The sequence below is a fragment of the Pygocentrus nattereri genome, chromosome 5, assembly GCF_015220715.1.
Source record: "Pygocentrus nattereri isolate fPygNat1 chromosome 5, fPygNat1.pri, whole genome shotgun sequence".
In the NCBI taxonomy this organism is placed as follows: domain Eukaryota; kingdom Metazoa; phylum Chordata; class Actinopteri; order Characiformes; family Serrasalmidae; genus Pygocentrus; species Pygocentrus nattereri.
The window spans coordinates 1,671,879-1,689,378 of record NC_051215.1 but is presented as its reverse complement, the minus strand read 5'-3'; the positions used below and the strand labels follow the sequence as shown (position 1 = coordinate 1,689,378).

Below are 17,500 nucleotides of genomic sequence, written 5' to 3'. Positions count from 1 at the left end.
GTAAAACATTTACCAGCTCGTCCAGTAAGGCTTGCTTGCTCTTCCGTTTGGCCTGCAGCTGTCTCTTCTCCTCCTGCAGCGTCTCCAGCCTCCGCTGCTGCGAGTCCTGCTGCTCCAGTAACAAAAGCTCCTCCAGCTCCTCCTGCTCGCGGGTCTACAGAGAGAGAGAGAGAGAGAGAGAGAGAGATGGTAAACCACAGTCAATAAGCCATAGTTTGGCAGAAAGTCAAATTTACAGTTTCCCTCCCCTTTAAACCAAATGCAGTCGATCAGCCAAGACAGCCAAGACTACTCCACCAATTTGCATGGTGCTAACTGCATGCATAAATCATCACACACTCACATCTAAGCATGCGGACTTGTTCAGTAAACTCTAAAAGACTTCATCATGTGGTTTGTGCAGAGGTGGACGAAGTACACAAATCATGTACTCCAGTAAAAGTAGAAGTTCCTCCCTTTAGACCTCCACTTGAGTAAAAGTACTAAAGTATTTCCCTTCAAATGTACTTAAGTATAAAGTAAAAGTACTAAAAGAGTAATTCTGGCTCTGATGTCCTGTTATCATTTTTATAACCAGACTGGCTTCATGAACTCATTTCAGGTGAAAGTCCTCCAGCGTCTCTCTTGGTAAACCAGTCTTTTAATAGAACGTCATTAATTAGTGACGCTGACGTCTATTAAAATGATCAGAAGCACAAAACACTGAAGGTAAACAGTTTCCATCAGGGAGAACCGAGTGGCTCTGAAATCACTTTTTACACACAAGCAAAGTTTCAGTTTCAGATTTATTTACAACTTAGTTCCAAGTTTAAGTTGAATAAAAACTGGCTTTAAACTCAGGATCACAGATGAGCTCCTTTACTATGTTGATCTGTAGGCGTCTGTTCATAAACATAAACCAGCCCAAACTCATTTACTATAAAATGAAATGGTGTTTGTAGAAATTCAGAAAAAAGCCGCGTCAGTCTCGACTGCATATGTGGACATATTTCTATATTGAGCTCTATTTACACAAAGTTAGGTTAGTTCATCATTTATGTTGAACAGACTCTCCCAAAGTTTTACGCTGCTGCGCTGACGTTGAACCGCGTGCTGCACTGGGTCGGTATGACCAACAGGTCAAAACCAGCTCTAAACAAAGTGACCGCTGGGCCCTGATTGGTGCTCTGGCTTTGCGCTTCTTTCGTTTTGACATGTTACGTTTTTATACACACAGAAACCAAAAGGAACGACAGATTTCTCAAAATGTAGGAGGAAAAAGTCGGATATTAGACTCTGAAATGTAGTGGAGTGAAAGGAGAAAGTCCAGAACGGAGAAACTTCAGTACAGATACACCAAAAATACTAAAGTACAGAAACTAATTACATTTACTCAGATACTCAGTTCCTGACCAGAGCTGGGTTTGTGACACTGTTTGACACTCTGTTATCTATGAACGTGGACTTCAGTGCTATAAAAAGTCGCCTGCTACAGTTTTTAACTATGTAATGTACCACGTCTATAGATAACAGCAAGTTATACAGTGTCAGAAAACACACAATCAAGGTCCAATCCCATTTCACCCCACGCCCCTACTGCTCCATCCTGTGCGTTCACGTCTAGGGGGTGGGCGTCCCGATTCTTGTTGAGATAGAGGGGTGGGGTGAACATGAGGGGTGTTGGGGCTACATGAGCCTCCAAACGGAGGCTTTTCAGAGAATCCAAACAGAGAGATACGAGAAAAACAGAAAAAACCGGCGAGACGGAGAACAAGAGACCACAGAAACCCACAATTGTGAGAATTTTCTCTGTTACATATTAAAATAACCAGCGTTTTATCTTAATTTAAAGCCGTTTCAAGTTTATTTTGGTCCTTTTCTTCATAACAAGCACAATAAGCGCCAGTAGTGTGCTGATGTCTCGGCGGTTAACTAGCTAACTTTCCCGTTCCACCTTAAACTGTGCAGCGGTTACATTCTGGCGCCTCAGACATCAGAACCGCTGCCCTTTAAGGTGGAACGGAAATAATTGAATGATAAGTTGGTGAATCTCAGACTTCAGCTTCATATCACTGAAGAATTAGGGGGGTGATAATAAATAACTGCCCCCTTCTTTGAAGGCGTATGATCCCTAAATGTAACTAAAGCCCAGCAGTGAGGAGCTGAACTTTCCCCTCCTCTGCTGTCCCTGCAGACGGGCAGGGTCGCCTACAGAGCGGCGCTGGTAGCTGATAATGAAGTGATGCTCTTTTATTAGAGGGAAGATCTCAACCACTGCCCTGTAGCTCAGGAACAAGGAGACACTAAAACAAGGGGTAGGGGTGAAAAGAAGAAATGGGACTGGACCTGAGTCCATCAGAGATCCTCATGGCTTAAAGCAAGTGGGCAATATTTATACAGTGCTAACTGGTGGCCTACAAGCTTCCCTTACTTACTAGGTACATTTGCCAGTGCTAAAACCTAAGAAACAACATCAGGCGCCCAACATATCTTGGCTGATCTCCATCTGGGAGAAGAGGAGGGTTGTTGACTGGGTAAATCTGGCCTGTGATGAACTCTCATAAAGCTAGCATGTCCCAGTTCCAGTCATTTTAAGTTCAGCTTTATTGCGTTGCATTTTCAGACATTATAAGAATGCACTGAACTAAAGAGCGAGTCAGAGAAGAGGCACACCCACGTACTGACCAGTTTGGCTTTGTTCCTCTGTATGATGTCTCGGTTCTCTCTCTGGTAGTGCTCCATCATCTGCTTTGTGCTCTCCACGTCCACATTGTTCGTCAGGTTATACACTGAAAACACACAAACACGGATGCTGATTCTGCCACTGGCTGCTTTCATGAGCAGGTTCTGACATGACAGAACAAAATGTGATCAGCATCCAATGAGGGACGTTCAATACGACAATATTTAACACTATCATGACAAATTCGGTCACATTAAGTTAGCAGAGGCTCTAACTGACTCTAAATGTAGGTATTGTGATATAAACCGAGTCCGTTCTCTGTGCATGAACAACGGTGTCTTACCAATTTCTTCCACCTGCTCCAGGTAGTCGTTGTATTCTCTGAGACTGGGGAAGTCAAAATCTCTTTTATTATAACTGAGAGAGAGAAAGAGAGGTGAATATTACCGACTGTATGAACAGCAAAGTAATCTAATCCCACTGATGCACTGAATTACTGCAATCGGATCAAAGTATTTTACAAATGGTACCAGCAAGTGACACCATTACATACTAACTGCAATAAAAAGTAATATAACCACAATATCAGTATTTTGTTGTGCGTGTCTTGATCTCTAATGTAGTAGTAAAGGCTAAAAAATATAATATTAATAAAAACACAAACTCGCTTTGCTCTGCTTTAAGCTTTAGTTCAGCTATAGCTGCATTTCTCGCATCTCCAGCAGGAAACTTTTCCACAAAAGTGGAGCAGTTTATCGTAAAATGTCTCTCAAAGTTTGACTTTTTACAAGGCTGAAGTCGTTTCTCGTTCGCCAGCTTTTCTTGTTCGAACATTCCTGTTCCACCTTAAATGGTGCCTGCGGTGCCAAAATGTAACTGCTGCACCATTTAAGGTGGAACGGGAATATTTGAACGAGAAGCTGGCGAATGAGAAGATGAGAAGACGAGACTTGAGTCTGTTCGTCTCCAAATGATCAATGTTTGTCTTAAATCTCTCTCTTTGCCTTTTCGTTAGCTACTAGCTGTATTACATTGTAGTAAATAATCTTAAATTAAGCTTAACAGTCTCAAGAGAAATACTACATATATATTGACTTGATTTAAGATCATTTTACTTGACAAGATCCCATTTTTTGCAGTGTAACATTTGGGTCCTGACCCCTGGCTTAGACAGCCCCCCCCAGGTCTAGTTTCGATACGGAAAACTGTAAAATTTTGATTTACATCTTTTCCCACGTTGCGTTCGGTGTGTAACAGCCTTTAGAATAACGTGGACGATGATCGTAAAGAGTGAAATGCAAAGAATATCTATAAATAATAAGCGTCACTCACATTTTTAGAACTTTCTTGCGGATCTCCACCTCCTTATCTATCGCAGGGTCCTCGAACAGCTGCAGACGGAAGTTACTCTTTCGGAGGGGCGTGTCGCACTGGACACAGTTACCGGACCCCCGCACGAACAGCATCTCCACACAGTTCTCACATCTGCAAAACACAGACAAAGCAGGACGGGGGGGGGGGTCACACATCTGTCTCATATGTGTGGTACACGTATCTATATATAGTAACATATCGCTGCTGTCGGAAGAAAACCTTGTATCTCCAAAATGGTAAATTTACAGGAGAAGGAAAAAACCTACTTTGCTTTTAGTGTAAGTCAATGGAACCAGACGTCTTTCCAAGTCATTCTGGGTCATTTCTTTTGGTCCATTCAGCATGAAATTTACACACAATGTAAAGAGTAACAGGCGTTTTCACATTATGGCAAAAACTGAAAAACGTCAAAAACGGAGATAAGAGGTTTTCTTCCGACAACAGCGATATATATCCTGAATCATCTTCTTTCGGCTGCTCCCTTTAGGGGTCGCCACAGCGGATCATCTGCCTCCATCTTGCCCTATCCACTGCCTCCTCTACTTTCACACCAACCATCTCCATGTCCACCTTCACTACATCCATAAACCTTCTCTGAGGTCTACCTCTTCTCCGTCTACCCGGCAGCTCCATCTCCAACATTCTTTGCCCAATATATCCACTATTCCTCCTCAACACATGTCCAAACCATCTCAACCTGGCCTCTCTGGCTTTATCTCCAAACTGCTCCACCTTCACCGTCCCTCTGATCTGCTCATTTCTAATCTTGTCCAGCCTTGTCACTCCCAACGAAAATCTCAGCATCTTCATCTCCGGCGACCTCCTATATATATATAGGATATATATCCTGAATGTGTTATATAGATGCAGGTATGTAAAAATATTAGGACCTTAAATCTAATATGAACCTCAGGAAGCAGAAAAACGCTACAGCTTCAGTTTTTAAAATGAATCAATGCTGTTGTGTAAATTTACTGGCAGACGGGTTTTTCCGTTCAGCTTTTCCAGCAGAAACACTCAGGATTTCCAGAACTTCCCAAACTCAGACCTTAATGGATTAAACACACGCGCTGATCTGAGTGCTGGTCTCCAATAGTTCACACGAGACGATGACGCCTCAGGTCAGAGATGAAACACCCACAGCCTCTCTTACCCTCTTCTTTTCTCTCCGCCTTCTCTCCTTCTCTCTTTCCCCCCTTTCTTTATTTCTCCTCCTCTTTCTCTCTCCGTCTTCTCTCTCACTCTCCCTGTCTTTTTACCGCTTTCTTCTCCCTCTCTCTGTTCTCTCAACTCAGCCTCTTTCTTCTTCTCATCTTTGCTCTTGGTCTTCTCTCTCTCTTTCCTCCTCTATCTTCTCCATTTCATTTCTCCTCTTTTCTCTCTCTCCTGTCTTTTCTCTCTCTTATGCCTTTCTGTACTTCTCTTCTTTTCTCCCTCCCTCTCTTTTGCTATGTCTCTCAGCCCATCTCTCTCTCTCATCCTCCTTGTGTATCTCTAAGTGTCTGTATGGGAGGTTCCTCTGTTCTCGCTCTCTCTGAAACTCTTCTACAGCCGCCTTAACTTCAGCCTTAACATGAGCTATAAAGTCAGCCTTAAAATTTGAGTAAAGTGCAAATTTTAACCTTTAACCTTCTGTTCAGACATTATTCTTCCACTTGTGTTTGAGGTGTGTGATGATTTAGGGTTGCTGGTAGCACCAGGCAGTTTAATCTCTAATTGCTTGAAAGCTACAATATATTTCAGGTGTTCCAGTCACTTCCATAGCCACAGGTGTATGAAGCCGAGCCCCTCGGCCTGCAGACTGCTTCTACAGACATTAGTGAAAGAATGGGTCGCTCTCAGGAGCTCAGTGAATTCCAGCGTGGTACCATGATCGGACGCCACCTGTGCAGCAAGTCCAGTCGTGAAATTTCCCCACTACTAAACATTCCACAGTCAACTGTCAGTGGGATTATAACAAAGTGGAAGCGACTGGGAACGGCAGCAACTCAGCCACGAAGTGGTCGGCCACGTAAAATGACAGAGCGGTCAGCGGATACTGAGGGGCATAGAGCACAGAGGTCACCAACTTTCTGCAGAGTCAATCACTACAGACCTCCAAACTTCATGTGGCCTTCAGATCAGGTCAAGAACAGCGTAGAGAGCTTCATGGAATGGGTTTCCATGGCCGAGCAGCTGCATCCAAGCCTTACATCACCAAGTTTGGTGGAGGGGGGATCATGGTGTGGGGTTGGTTTTCAGGAGTTGGGCTCGGCCGCTTAGTTCCAGTGAAAGGAACTCTTAAAGCTTCAGCACCAAGAGATTCTGGACAATTTCACGCTCCCAACTTTGTGAGAACAGTTTGAGGACGGCCCCTTCCTGCTCCAACATGCCTGAACACCAGTGCGTAAAGTCGTGGATGAGCCAGTTTGGTGTGGAAGAACTTGACTGGCCTGCACAGAGTCCTGACCTCAACCCCATAGAACACCTTTGGGATGAATTAGAGTGGAGACTGTGAGCCAGGCCTTCTCGTCCAACATCAGTGTCTGACCTCACAAATGCTCTTCTGGAAGAACGGTCAGAAATTCCCATAAACACACTCCTAACCCTTGTGGAAAGCCTTCCCAGCAGAATTATAGCAGCAAAGGGTGGGCCGACATCATTTTAAACCCTATGGATTAAGAACGGGACGTCACTCAAGTTCATATGTGTGTGAAGCCAGACGACCGAATACTTTTGGCAGTAGCGTGTACTTTGGCCTCGTAGCTCCAGTGGTAGAACTACAGAAGTAAATTTCAGTCCCAGCTGATCTTCTGAGCTCCAGGGAGAAACTGTCCACATTTGATTTATGGCTGAAATATCGTTTTGAGTACGACGTTTCATATGTGAGCTGTAAATCAGGACGCAGGGCGGACTGACGGTACGCAGGGAGACACAGAGAAACAGAGAGCGCTTTGGCGCACGTCCAGCCAAACGTCCACAGGCTGTAATAAATGGTCAGCGGTGATCTGTCCTCTCTCAGTCAGCACGGTCAGCAGAAACCCCTTCGTCCTCTACGGGCCAAGGACGATGAGGGGATGACCGCACTAAACAGGCTGCGTCCCAAATCGAACCCTCCGGTATGGTTAACTGTTCGGGTCTGAATACACTCTTAAAAAGGATGGTTCTTTAAGGGTTCTTTAGTAAAGATAACGGCTCAACATAGAACCATTAACACTCAAAGAAGGATTCGCATGGTTGAAAGGTTCTCTGCATGGTGAAATGGTTCTTCAGACTGATGGAGAATGTGTTGTATATGGTTTTATATATGATGTATTTACAGTGGTGGTGATGGGAACCAGGCGTCGCCATGACTACAACACAGATATAGACACTTTATTTACCATCCAGAACCACCAGAGAACCTACACGAGTCTTCTGAGCTTATATGGAATGTTGATGATGGAAAATAGTGGAAAATCTGGAATAATGAGTTTTCTTTGGGGACTATTTTGCCGCACAGCGCCCTGCATGTCTCCCTCCACCATGAATGGAGTTGAAGTTCTCTAAACTCTCATAAAACAGCGTCTCAGTCATCAGGCAGTGAATTCAGAACCAGTTCATGTAGGAACTTTCTGTAGGAGCTTTTAGAGGGACGTCTGGTTCCTATCACCTCCACTGTGAGCAGCTCTGACTTGGTACGTTTATCTAGAACAGAGAGTTTCACACCAAACCGCTCTGAACTGCTCTGTTTACATCTTAATCGTTTGATTATGAAGAAAATTTGACAAATTGGTGGAGTTCCCCTGAAAGTGTGCTAGACTGCCCCAAGAACAGAAGATCAGACCGAAATGCCCTGTTGAGTAGCAAGAAAATCTGAGGCAACAAAGTTCCTGAAGCCTACAGGAGCTGCAGTAGAACTCCGTACTCCATCCCGTACAGGCCCTGAAGTTTGTTCGGTTCTGTTGTTCTCTTTCTGGAACCTTTTGGTCTAAAATAAAATGCTGAAGCTCCAAGGTGAGAGATTTTTTGGCTCTCAGATAAACTTGAGTACACTCTGCAAAAAGATGGTCTTTTTTCAAGGGTTCTTCAGTAAAGTTAAGCAAATGGTTCTGTTTAGAACCAAAGGTTCTCTGCATGATGAAATGCTTCTTCACATTGATGGAGAATTTTTGAAATTGGTTCTATATCGCGCCAGCAAGCATTGTTCTACTGTTACAGTGTCTATAACAACAGAAGAACCCTTTTTGGTCCTATACAGAACCATTTTCAAAAAGGTTCTAACCCATCTAGAACCACATGCGCCAAATTCTCCATGAATCTGAAGAACGATTTCACCACGCAAGGAACCATTTAAACATGCAAACGGTTCCATATAGGACGGACGGTTCTAGATAAAACCACTACCTTTACTAAAGAACCCTTAAATAGAAGTAAACACAGTTAGCTTAGCTTAGCAGCTCCATACTCACAGTGTATGGCCACAGACGTTCACCATCAGTTTCAGGGACGGATTTCGGTATTTTGTCGTCTTGCACCTCGGACAGCCCTGATCATCCATAACTCACGGGTTATTGTCGATGTTATGATCAAGAAATAATGTTATTTCGGCAAATATTCGCGTTATTAAGACGTTATTTCGTGTTTCATAGCGGGTGGAGACCGCAAACGCTGTTTACTTCACACCCGTTTTCAGGCTTGTGCCGCCCACCGCAGGCTCTGATTGGCTATTCACACCGCAGCTTCTTCACTAGGATTGGCTGCTTGTTTGTGAGTGTGAACTAGTAACCAATAGCTGCGGAGAAGGGGCGGGACTCCCCCTCGCGGACAGCTCGACGGTGGGTGTAACAGCCCAAATCTTCCGGGAAACAGTTTGAGTGCCAGTCGTTCCCGCTGAGGATCTCCTGTTGTTTTTATTTTATACCAGTTTATAAATATGAGTTATTTCATTACCGCACACGTGCTATTAACTACGACTAATGCAGCTGAAATATAATTATAAATGCATATATGGTTTTCCTTTTTCTACACTGTGCACTTTATCAGCTCCACTGACTGTATAGCTGCACTCTGTAGTTCTACAGTTACAGACTGTAGTCCATCTGTTTCTCTGATACTCTGTTACCCTGTTCTTCAGTGGTCAGGACCCCCATGGACCCTCACAGAGCAGGTACTGTTTGAGTGGTGGGTCATTCTCAGCACTGCAGTAACACTGACGTGGTGGTGGTGTGTTAGTGTGTGTTGTGCTGGTACGAGTGGATCAGACACAGCAGTACTGCTGGAGTTTTTATACACCGTGTCCACTCACTGTCCACTCTATTAGACACTCCAACCTTGTCGGTCCACCTTGTAGATGTAAAGTCAGAGGCGACAGCTCATCTGCTGCTGCACAGAGTGTGTTGGTCATCCTCTAGTCCTTCATCAGGGGTCACAGGGCGCTGCCCACAGGACGCTGTTGGCTGGATATTTTTGGTTGGTGGACTATTCTCAGTCCAGCAGCGACACTGAGGTGTTTAAAAACTCCAGCAGCACTGCTGTGTCTGATCCACTCAGACCAGCACAACACACACTAACACACCACCACCACGTCAGTGTTACTGCAGTGCTGAGAATGACCCACCACCCAAACAGTACCTGCTCTGTGAGGGTCCATGGGGGTCCTGACCACTGAAGAACAGGGTAACAGAGTATCAGAGAAACAGATGGACAAGGAGGCGGTCAGAGTGTTATGCCTGACCGGTTTATAAGCAGCAATTAAGCATCTAATTGTGTTATAATTAATAAACGATCGATATAAATGAATAAATTAATAAATACAAAACGTATTTGAGCTTTTGTGTCCTGTCACCTTTCACTTACTCACCTGGCGCAGGTGAGCTGCACTTTGAAGTGGTTTGTGTGTGTGTGTGTGTGTGTGTGTGTGTGTGTGTGTGTGTGTGTACCCCCCCCCCCCTCACCTTTAGCCAATCGCGTGCTTGTACTTGATCCCGGACCCCGTGGCCCCGCCCCCGCCCAGTAAAAGTGGGAGAGTGGAGAAGCGCGAGGAAACACGAGCCGAAACCTGATCAGTATTTACCCCCCCAGCATCAGGCGGGATGCAGCCAGGGCAACAGCAGGGGCAGAAAAGGCAGCAGGGGCAACAGACAGCAACAGACGAGACAACAGTGAGGAGCACGGGGGCATCTGCAGAGGCAGCAGCAACAACTGGGGCATCAGGAGGGGCAATAAAGGCAGTTGGGGCAACAGCAAGGACCACACGGGCAAGAGCAAGGGCCGCAGGGGCATCTGGACTATCACCAGGGGCAGCAGTAACAACAGCAGCAACAAATGAGGTATCAAATGCAATTGAGGCTACATTAAAGACAGCAGGGGCAACAGGGGCATCTGAGCTATTAGCAGGGGTAGGGACAACAAGGACAACTGAAGCAACTGGAAAGAACACACAGGCAACAACAGGGGCAAAAGCTAAAGGGAGGCAACAGGAGGGGCAGCAGGGGCATCAACAAGACCAGAAGAGGCAACAACAGGGGCAACAAGGGCAAAGTCAGGGGCAAGAAGAGCAACAGCAGTATCTATGGCAACAGGGGAACCAGGAGGGGCTACCGTGGCAGGAGGGGCAACAGCAAGAACAACAGGTACAACAACAAGGGCAGGAGGTGCAACAGCAGCTACACCAGGGGCAAGAGTCTCGCGCCCCCTTCCCGGCCTCGCTGCTCGCCTCTCTCTCGCCAGAGCAGGTCGCGTGCGTGTGCGAGGCGCTGCTCCAAAGCGGCCGCACGTCGCGCCTGGCGAGTTTTCTGTGCGCGCTCCCGCTGGACCTCCAGCCCCGCGCGCCCGAGAGCGTGCTGAGAGCGCGCGCGCTCGTTGCGTTCCATCAGGCGCGCTACCGCGAGCTCTACGCGCTGCTGGAGCGCCACAGCTTCAGCGCCGCGAGCCACCGCGCGCTGCAGGACCTGTGGTTCCGCGCGCGCTACAGTGAGGCAGAGAGCGCGCGCGGCCGCCCGCTGGGCGCCGTGGACCGGTTCCGCGTGCGCAGGAAGTTCCCGCCGCCGCGCACCATCTGGGACGGGGAGCGCACGCTCTACTGCTTCCGCGAGAAGAGCAGGCGCGCGCTCAGGGAGGCGTTCGCGCGCAACCGGTACCCGAGCGCGCGCGAGAAGCGGGAGCTGGCCGGGAGAACGGGGCTGAGCGAGACGCAGGTGAGCAACTGGTTCAAGAACAGAAGACAGAGAGAGCGGAAACCCAGAGAGGCGCGCGGCACCAGGTGAACACACGCGCGAGCGCGCATCACACCATTACACCATCACGCACACGCAGCACCACACAGGGCGGCCACACCTACCTTCCAGCCCACCCCCACCCCCCACCCCCCCAACCCCCCAACCCCTCAACCCCTGAATCTCAGCTGTAGACACGCCGTCCCACCTCTTTGGGAACGTGTTGTTGGCATCAAATCCAAACTGGGCAGGTATTTTTCAATGAAGCAGTAGATCCCGAGAGGGAGGGCGTTATCGCGGAATACCATCCCGGCTGTGATCTGGTGTCCGTAGATCATCCCAGCCGTGATGTTATTGGTGATAACTCCCTCCTCGAGTGCTCTGCTGCTTTAATACAGCAGTTAAATAAATACAGTAAGAAATGAATAAACTGGCCGTGAACGCGGCTTTAATATGTTTTAATGTTCAGTTCCTTCCTCCTAATTAGAGCTCCTTAACGAGCAGCTCGTTGCTACGTCAGAGTAACGAGCTCCGCCCACTCGCTGCTCAGTCTGCTGTAAGCCCCGCCTTCTGAAGATCAGACTGAGCCATAAAACTGACCCAATATCAGGTTCAGCTCAGTTTGGTCAGTTTCTCCAGATCAGTATTAATGTTGTTTTGTTCCAGCCGGTCTGTAAAGCTTCTTACAGCCCGTTTAGTTTGGCGAAAGGTGTTTTTCAAAGTGTTTTGCACCACCCTATGTGTGTGTGTGTGTGTGTGTGTGTGTGCATGTGCATGCATGTGAGAAGTGTGTGCGTGTGTGTGTGATGTGTGTGCGTGTGTGAAATGTGTGTGTGTGATGTGCGTGTGATGTGTGTGATGTGCAGTAACACACACAAACAGACCACACACAGTGCGCATATAGCACCTTTCAGAAGCTCAAGATCACTTTTACAGCAGCAGAATGCAGCCGCTCATCTGAAGAAGCATCATTTAGCTTCAGCTGTTTGCTGCTTTTTATTATTCTGTTATTATTCTATTATTAGAGACATGATGAGTCAAAGCGGTCACGTCACACGACCCAGACACGCAGACCCACACACGCTTTGGAAAAGAGCTCTGGTGTGAAAACGCCTGGAATCCCAGCTGCCGAAGCAGCTCAGCCAGTGACACCGGACAGAGCCTGCTGGTTTGTTTGGGGTGTTTTGATGAGGTCCGACTCATGAGGTCAGTTCAGTGCGCGGCAGTGGTGGCTCCCGTAGCCGATGGGTGAATCTGGGGTACTGGATCCGATTTGTGCAAATTGTTTCAGCTTTGGAAAAGTTTTGTTTACTACCGGAAGCATTAATTTTGCCTGCCATGTTAGAGTTCCTAATACTATAGAAAAAAACTCAAAATAATCATTTTACCTGCTGCACAGTGTAAGAAAAACTGAGAGAAGTGTCATTAGATTTCAGAACCGCTGGCCAGCTGTGCTTCCTCCACATTTTGACCCATCCCTGCAGTGGAACACCCACATACATGTACACTAGTGTATACACACACTAGGGGGCAGTGAGCACACCTGCCCACACTGTCAGAAATGAAGGTTCTGTTCAGGTACGTTTCTCATTCATTGAGGTCCAGTCAGTGTAAACAGTCCCTCAGAGGTTCTACAGTGGTTCTAAGGTCTGATTGTGGAGCTTAAATCAGGTTCTCCAGGCGAAAAGTTGGTATTTGTTCCTTTTCATAACCGAATGTTTTAAACCAGAGCAGTAGAGTAAAAGCCTGGAGGCGAGGCGAGGCGGGGTGTGTGGAGTCAGTCCAGCTTAGAACAGATCATCTCAGTGGATTATAGTTCAGTTATGTTCCCTGACTGAAGGTGCTGAGATGGACCCCTGAGGGTCCCACCCCAGTGACAGTTTTATACCTTTTTTTCTGAGAGTGGGCAGCCCTATCCACAGCACCCAGGGAGCAGTTGGGGGTCAGGTGTCTTGCTCAAGGGCACTCCAGTCACATACTGTCTGCTCAGGGGATCAAACCGGTTCCCTAACCTCCAGCCCATGACTGCCCCATTACTGAGTGAGGAAAAAATTGAGCATGTTTAAACAGCAAACACTGTAAAGCCTGAAATAATCATTTTTCACACCACGTTGAACATCTCTGCGTATTAACGTCACACAAACAGGCTCAAAAAGAGGGTCCGGCTCGATGCTTAGGCCTCAAATGACCTCAGAATCAACATCATAGTGATGAATTTATGATCACAGTAGTAGATAATTCACTCACGTCCTCAGAAGACACGTCGCTTCACCGGGTTTAGACAGTTCTCTTTGAATTCTCCTTCGAGCATCAGATTCATCTGCATGGGGAAGGGGGCCGAAGTGCAACCCATGCTACAAAATGTTTTGCACGTTGCATGCAATTACACATTTCCACCAGAGAGGTCGCCAAATTGCCTTGCTTACAGAGCGCAGCTTTAACCTTTGTATGTGTGGTGGTTTACTGTTGAGTAGTTTGGTTTTTCAGTCTCAGTCTCTCTTTCTCTCTTTCAGTGAGTCTGACGGTAACCCCACCAGTGAAGATGAGGGCAGGAAAGGTCTGGAGGATCTCTCTCCTCTCTCAGGCTCTATGGATGGGACAGAAAATCACCAGGTCACAGAGGTCATCCTCCAGCCACTGGGGGGCAGGAACAGCCCAGAATCTTTTACAGAACTCATCTTCAGTAATGCCAACCATCATGAGGCCATCAACCACAGCGAACTCTCCACCTACATCCAGTCTCCACTGAACCTCGACAGTGGACTGCACCTTGAGCTTCAGTCTATGGCTTATGGGCCTGTCCAGAGGTTTCTAACAGACAGCGCTGAAGCAGATAAGGTGGTTGAGGAAGACGTGAATGGATCAGAAGACAAAGCTGAAGGTGTGCTGCCATACGCCAGCTTCCAAAACTGCATGAAAGGACCTGAACTGAAATTAAAAGGGGTAAATTTGGGCCTGGTGGCCCAGAATGAGGCTCCAGGCTCAGGATTAACCCACAGTCCAGTGTCATTATCAGAGAAGATCCAGTCTGAAAGCTACGGCCTGGTGCCTGAGCCTAGAAATGTTGGAGGAAGTGATGAAGCCTTGATGTTTGGCCTTACTTCTCTTGAGTCTCCTTCATTGTCCTCCCCTGCTCCAACAACAAGAGGTGAGATGTGTGTACAAAGACATCACTGTCCACTCTGAAGCTTCACCCTCTGGGGTCCAGTCACTCATAAAATTCTCTGTTTCTGTATCTTTGTGATGAGCCAGCACAGAAATCCAGTTTAAACACTTCCTGAATTCATAGAGCTGCCCTTTCCATTCCATCTCATCACGAGATCATACGCGACTCACATCCGGAGTTATGAGCCTATGAAGAGGGGCTGAGATACACATCATCTGCCTCGCCCTGTGTGGACCTGCTGGATTCATGTATCCGTCTACATTCTGTGTGAAACTGACCGACGGACACTCAGGAGATCATAAGTACTGACCGTCACGCCGGAAACCCTTCGTTCTTCATTCGGTCCACATCGGAGACTCGTGTGAAACGGCGTCAGGGAGTTTCCAGCTGCCAAAGCTGCTGCAGCGGGTTTGGAAAGTAGTGATGAAGATAACGGAGCGTTTAGATATGAAACAGATGAGGATCCTCTTCTATGAAGAAGCTTCAGAGGAGAGTTTAACCCAGAGGGTTAATATCCAGACTTCCTCATATTTCAAGAGTTAGAACTTAGAAAATCACACAGAAGCCTCACCAACTAAATCTACTCTCAGCTGTCCAGTCAGTGAGTCTCTCTCCCTTCATTCCAGCTTCCGTTCTTCTCAGGAGCCTCAATTTCAGCTCCTCAAAGAACCTGCAGACACGCCTCCAAAGCTCAGTCTGACAAGCTGGTTGATGATTTTCTGAAGTACCAAACCCATTCAGTGGCGTTGAGGTCTGGACTCGGGGTGCTCAGTCCATCGTTCAGCTTCTTGGTTCAGCTCCTTTTCTCAGTGAGGTTCTTCCTGATGAGCTACACGTCCTTTCAGACCCACAGTGCTGAGTGGTCTTCTCACAGTGGAAGGATGGACAGAAACACCTGTGGATGTTTTCAGATCTGAAGCAGCTTGATGTTCTCCTCTCTCTCAGAGATCAAAGCTTTCAGTGCTGTTTATCTGATGGGGGCAGTTTTGGGGTCGACCAGCTCTTCCAGGTGGTTGTTAGGAGGAACATTTGCTCTGTAGCTTTTAATCAGTTTATTTAACTCCAGGTTTGGGACCTCCTTCCTTGTGCAGCCAACGTATCTAAAAACACACACATTTATATACTTAATGGCTGTTTTTACCGTAAAGTAAAGAAATTCTCAGAATATCTGTCCATATCAGTGCATCCCTTATTATTATCGCTCTGTTCTCTCTTCTAGCTCCAGCACCATTGGTAAGCGTCGCCACTAGCACCCCTGTGGCTAACTCCCAGGTCAGCCTGACCCCTCTGCAGTCCAGCATGGCTCTCTACAGCCTGGACAACACTCCAGCACTGACCCCTATCAAACAGGAGGCGGCAGAGAGCGAGAGTAACCCGGATCATCGACACACACACCTGAGCTACAGACACACACCTTTACATTTACACTCCGAGCACGTCAGCACACCGCTCCTCACACAGGTGGACCTAACGCTGGTCAGATGTCACAACCCCATCATGGACTACCTGTGCTCTGTATCAGAATACAGGCAGTCGAGGACAGAAGGAAAACACCTGGCACATCTGCAGCCTGTCCACACGGATCAGAACCTGACTGACCTCTGACCTGAGTCTCAGCTGTTTCACATTGTTGGTTTATTTTAGTTTTTGATACTTTTATGCACGAAAAATGTAAATGCATTGAATTTACTTGATTCAAACACACAGTGGGCCAAATGTTTTGAAGTGGCGCAAATGCACTGCAATGTAACGTGTGTGCAGTCACTTCGCACGTGCGCAAGAGGGCGCCACTGAGCAGGCTTTAGCACAGCAAAGCGCTTATTTAAAAGTAAACAGCGGCGCGTTTAGACACTCTGTTATGTTTCGTTCTCGGCGTCCTTTTCAACGAATGTGCGGAGCCTGATGAAATGGGTCTAAATTACATGAATGACGCTAATATATAAACATTTACATAATTATATCATAATGTTTTCAAAGGCATAACAGAAAGTGTTGTTGTGGAGATCTGCATAAAATTACCCACACGATAAGTTTAAAAAATGTAAATTAGCTTATTCTATTAAAAAAAAACTTCACAATAAAATACTTTTTGACCAACATGTCTTTTCATGTCTTCAGCTGTTTATTTGTAGAGGAATCTATTGTGTGCGTTCTTTGGCTTTGTATCAGAACAAAACCTCGTATCTCCAAAATGGTCACTTTACAGGAGAAGGAAAAAACATACTTCATTTTTAATGTAAGTCAATGGAACCGGACGTCTTTCCAAGTCATTTTGGGCCGTTTCTTTTAGTCCGTTCATCATGAAATTTACACACGATGTAAAGAGCAACAGGTATTTTCAAATTATGTCAAAAATTGGCAAACAACAAAAATGGAGATACGAGGTTTTATCCCGACAGCAGGTCATGCTGATTGGGTGGCGCCTCAGACATGCCCATCAAATGCCTGCTGCACGCTGTTTTACACCTTTTTGATGGAATATGATTTCAGAAATGTACATTTTATGCAGACTAAGTGACAACCTAACGCAGTTTACGCAGTTCCTGCATTTTAAAACCTTTATGACGTCACAGGAAATCGAAGCGTGCGGTTTTGAGCACTCCTCAGTAAATCTGGCCTTATATGTCCAAAAGTCAGGAGACCCCCGCTGATCCAGCGTGTCTTCTGAAATGAAGGTGTTAATAGTGAGTCTGTGCTGCTGTAACAGCCTCTACTCTTCTGGGAAGGCTTCACACTAGATGTTGGAACATAGCTGTGAGGATTTGATTGAGCATTAGTGAGGTCAGGCACTAATGTTGGATGGTCAGTTCTGGATCACTCCAATTCATCCCAAAGGATGGAGCGCCATCACTCCAGAGAACACAGTTCCACTGCTATACAGCCCAATAGCCCACGCTTGGCATTGGGCATGGAGACCTTAGGATCATGCTTGGCTGCTCCAGAGTGTCCCATTCCCAGTCAGTATTTTTCTATGGATGGAGGAGTGTCCCATTCCCAGTCAGTACTTTTCTATGGAGGAGTGTCCGATTCCCAGTCAATACTTTTCTATGGAGGAGTGTCCCATTCCCAGTCAATACTTTTCTATGGAGGAGTGTCCCATTCCCAGTCAATACTTTTCTTTCT

The 17,500-nt window shown here is 46.6% G+C and overlaps 2 protein-coding genes across 2 annotated transcripts in view; one reads left to right on the top strand and one right to left on the bottom strand.

Annotated features, from left to right (window-relative positions):
- The window catches only part of mnat1 (MNAT1 component of CDK activating kinase), a 22,426-nt gene extending 13,741 nt beyond the window's left edge, over positions 1-8,685 (bottom strand). The window contains exons 1-5 of the mRNA XM_017688196.2: positions 8,467-8,685; positions 3,995-4,147; positions 3,006-3,079; positions 2,665-2,768; positions 14-154 (exon numbers count right to left, since the gene is read on the bottom strand). Of these exons, the coding sequence (XP_017543685.1) occupies positions 14-154; positions 2,665-2,768; positions 3,006-3,079; positions 3,995-4,147; positions 8,467-8,555 (561 nt within the window). The 5' untranslated portion in view covers positions 8,556-8,685. The remainder of the gene's footprint in view (positions 1-13; positions 155-2,664; positions 2,769-3,005; positions 3,080-3,994; positions 4,148-8,466) is intronic.
- Positions 8,686-10,089: 1,404 nt separating this feature from the next.
- Positions 10,090-16,304, top strand: six4a (SIX homeobox 4a). The gene is made up of 3 exons (XM_017688194.1): positions 10,090-11,258; positions 13,725-14,359; positions 15,597-16,304. Exons 1-3 carry the CDS (start codon positions 10,090-10,092, stop codon positions 15,980-15,982), a joined length of 2,190 nt encoding a protein of 729 aa, XP_017543683.1. The 3' UTR covers positions 15,983-16,304.
- The last annotated feature ends 1,196 nt before the right edge of the window (positions 16,305-17,500 follow it).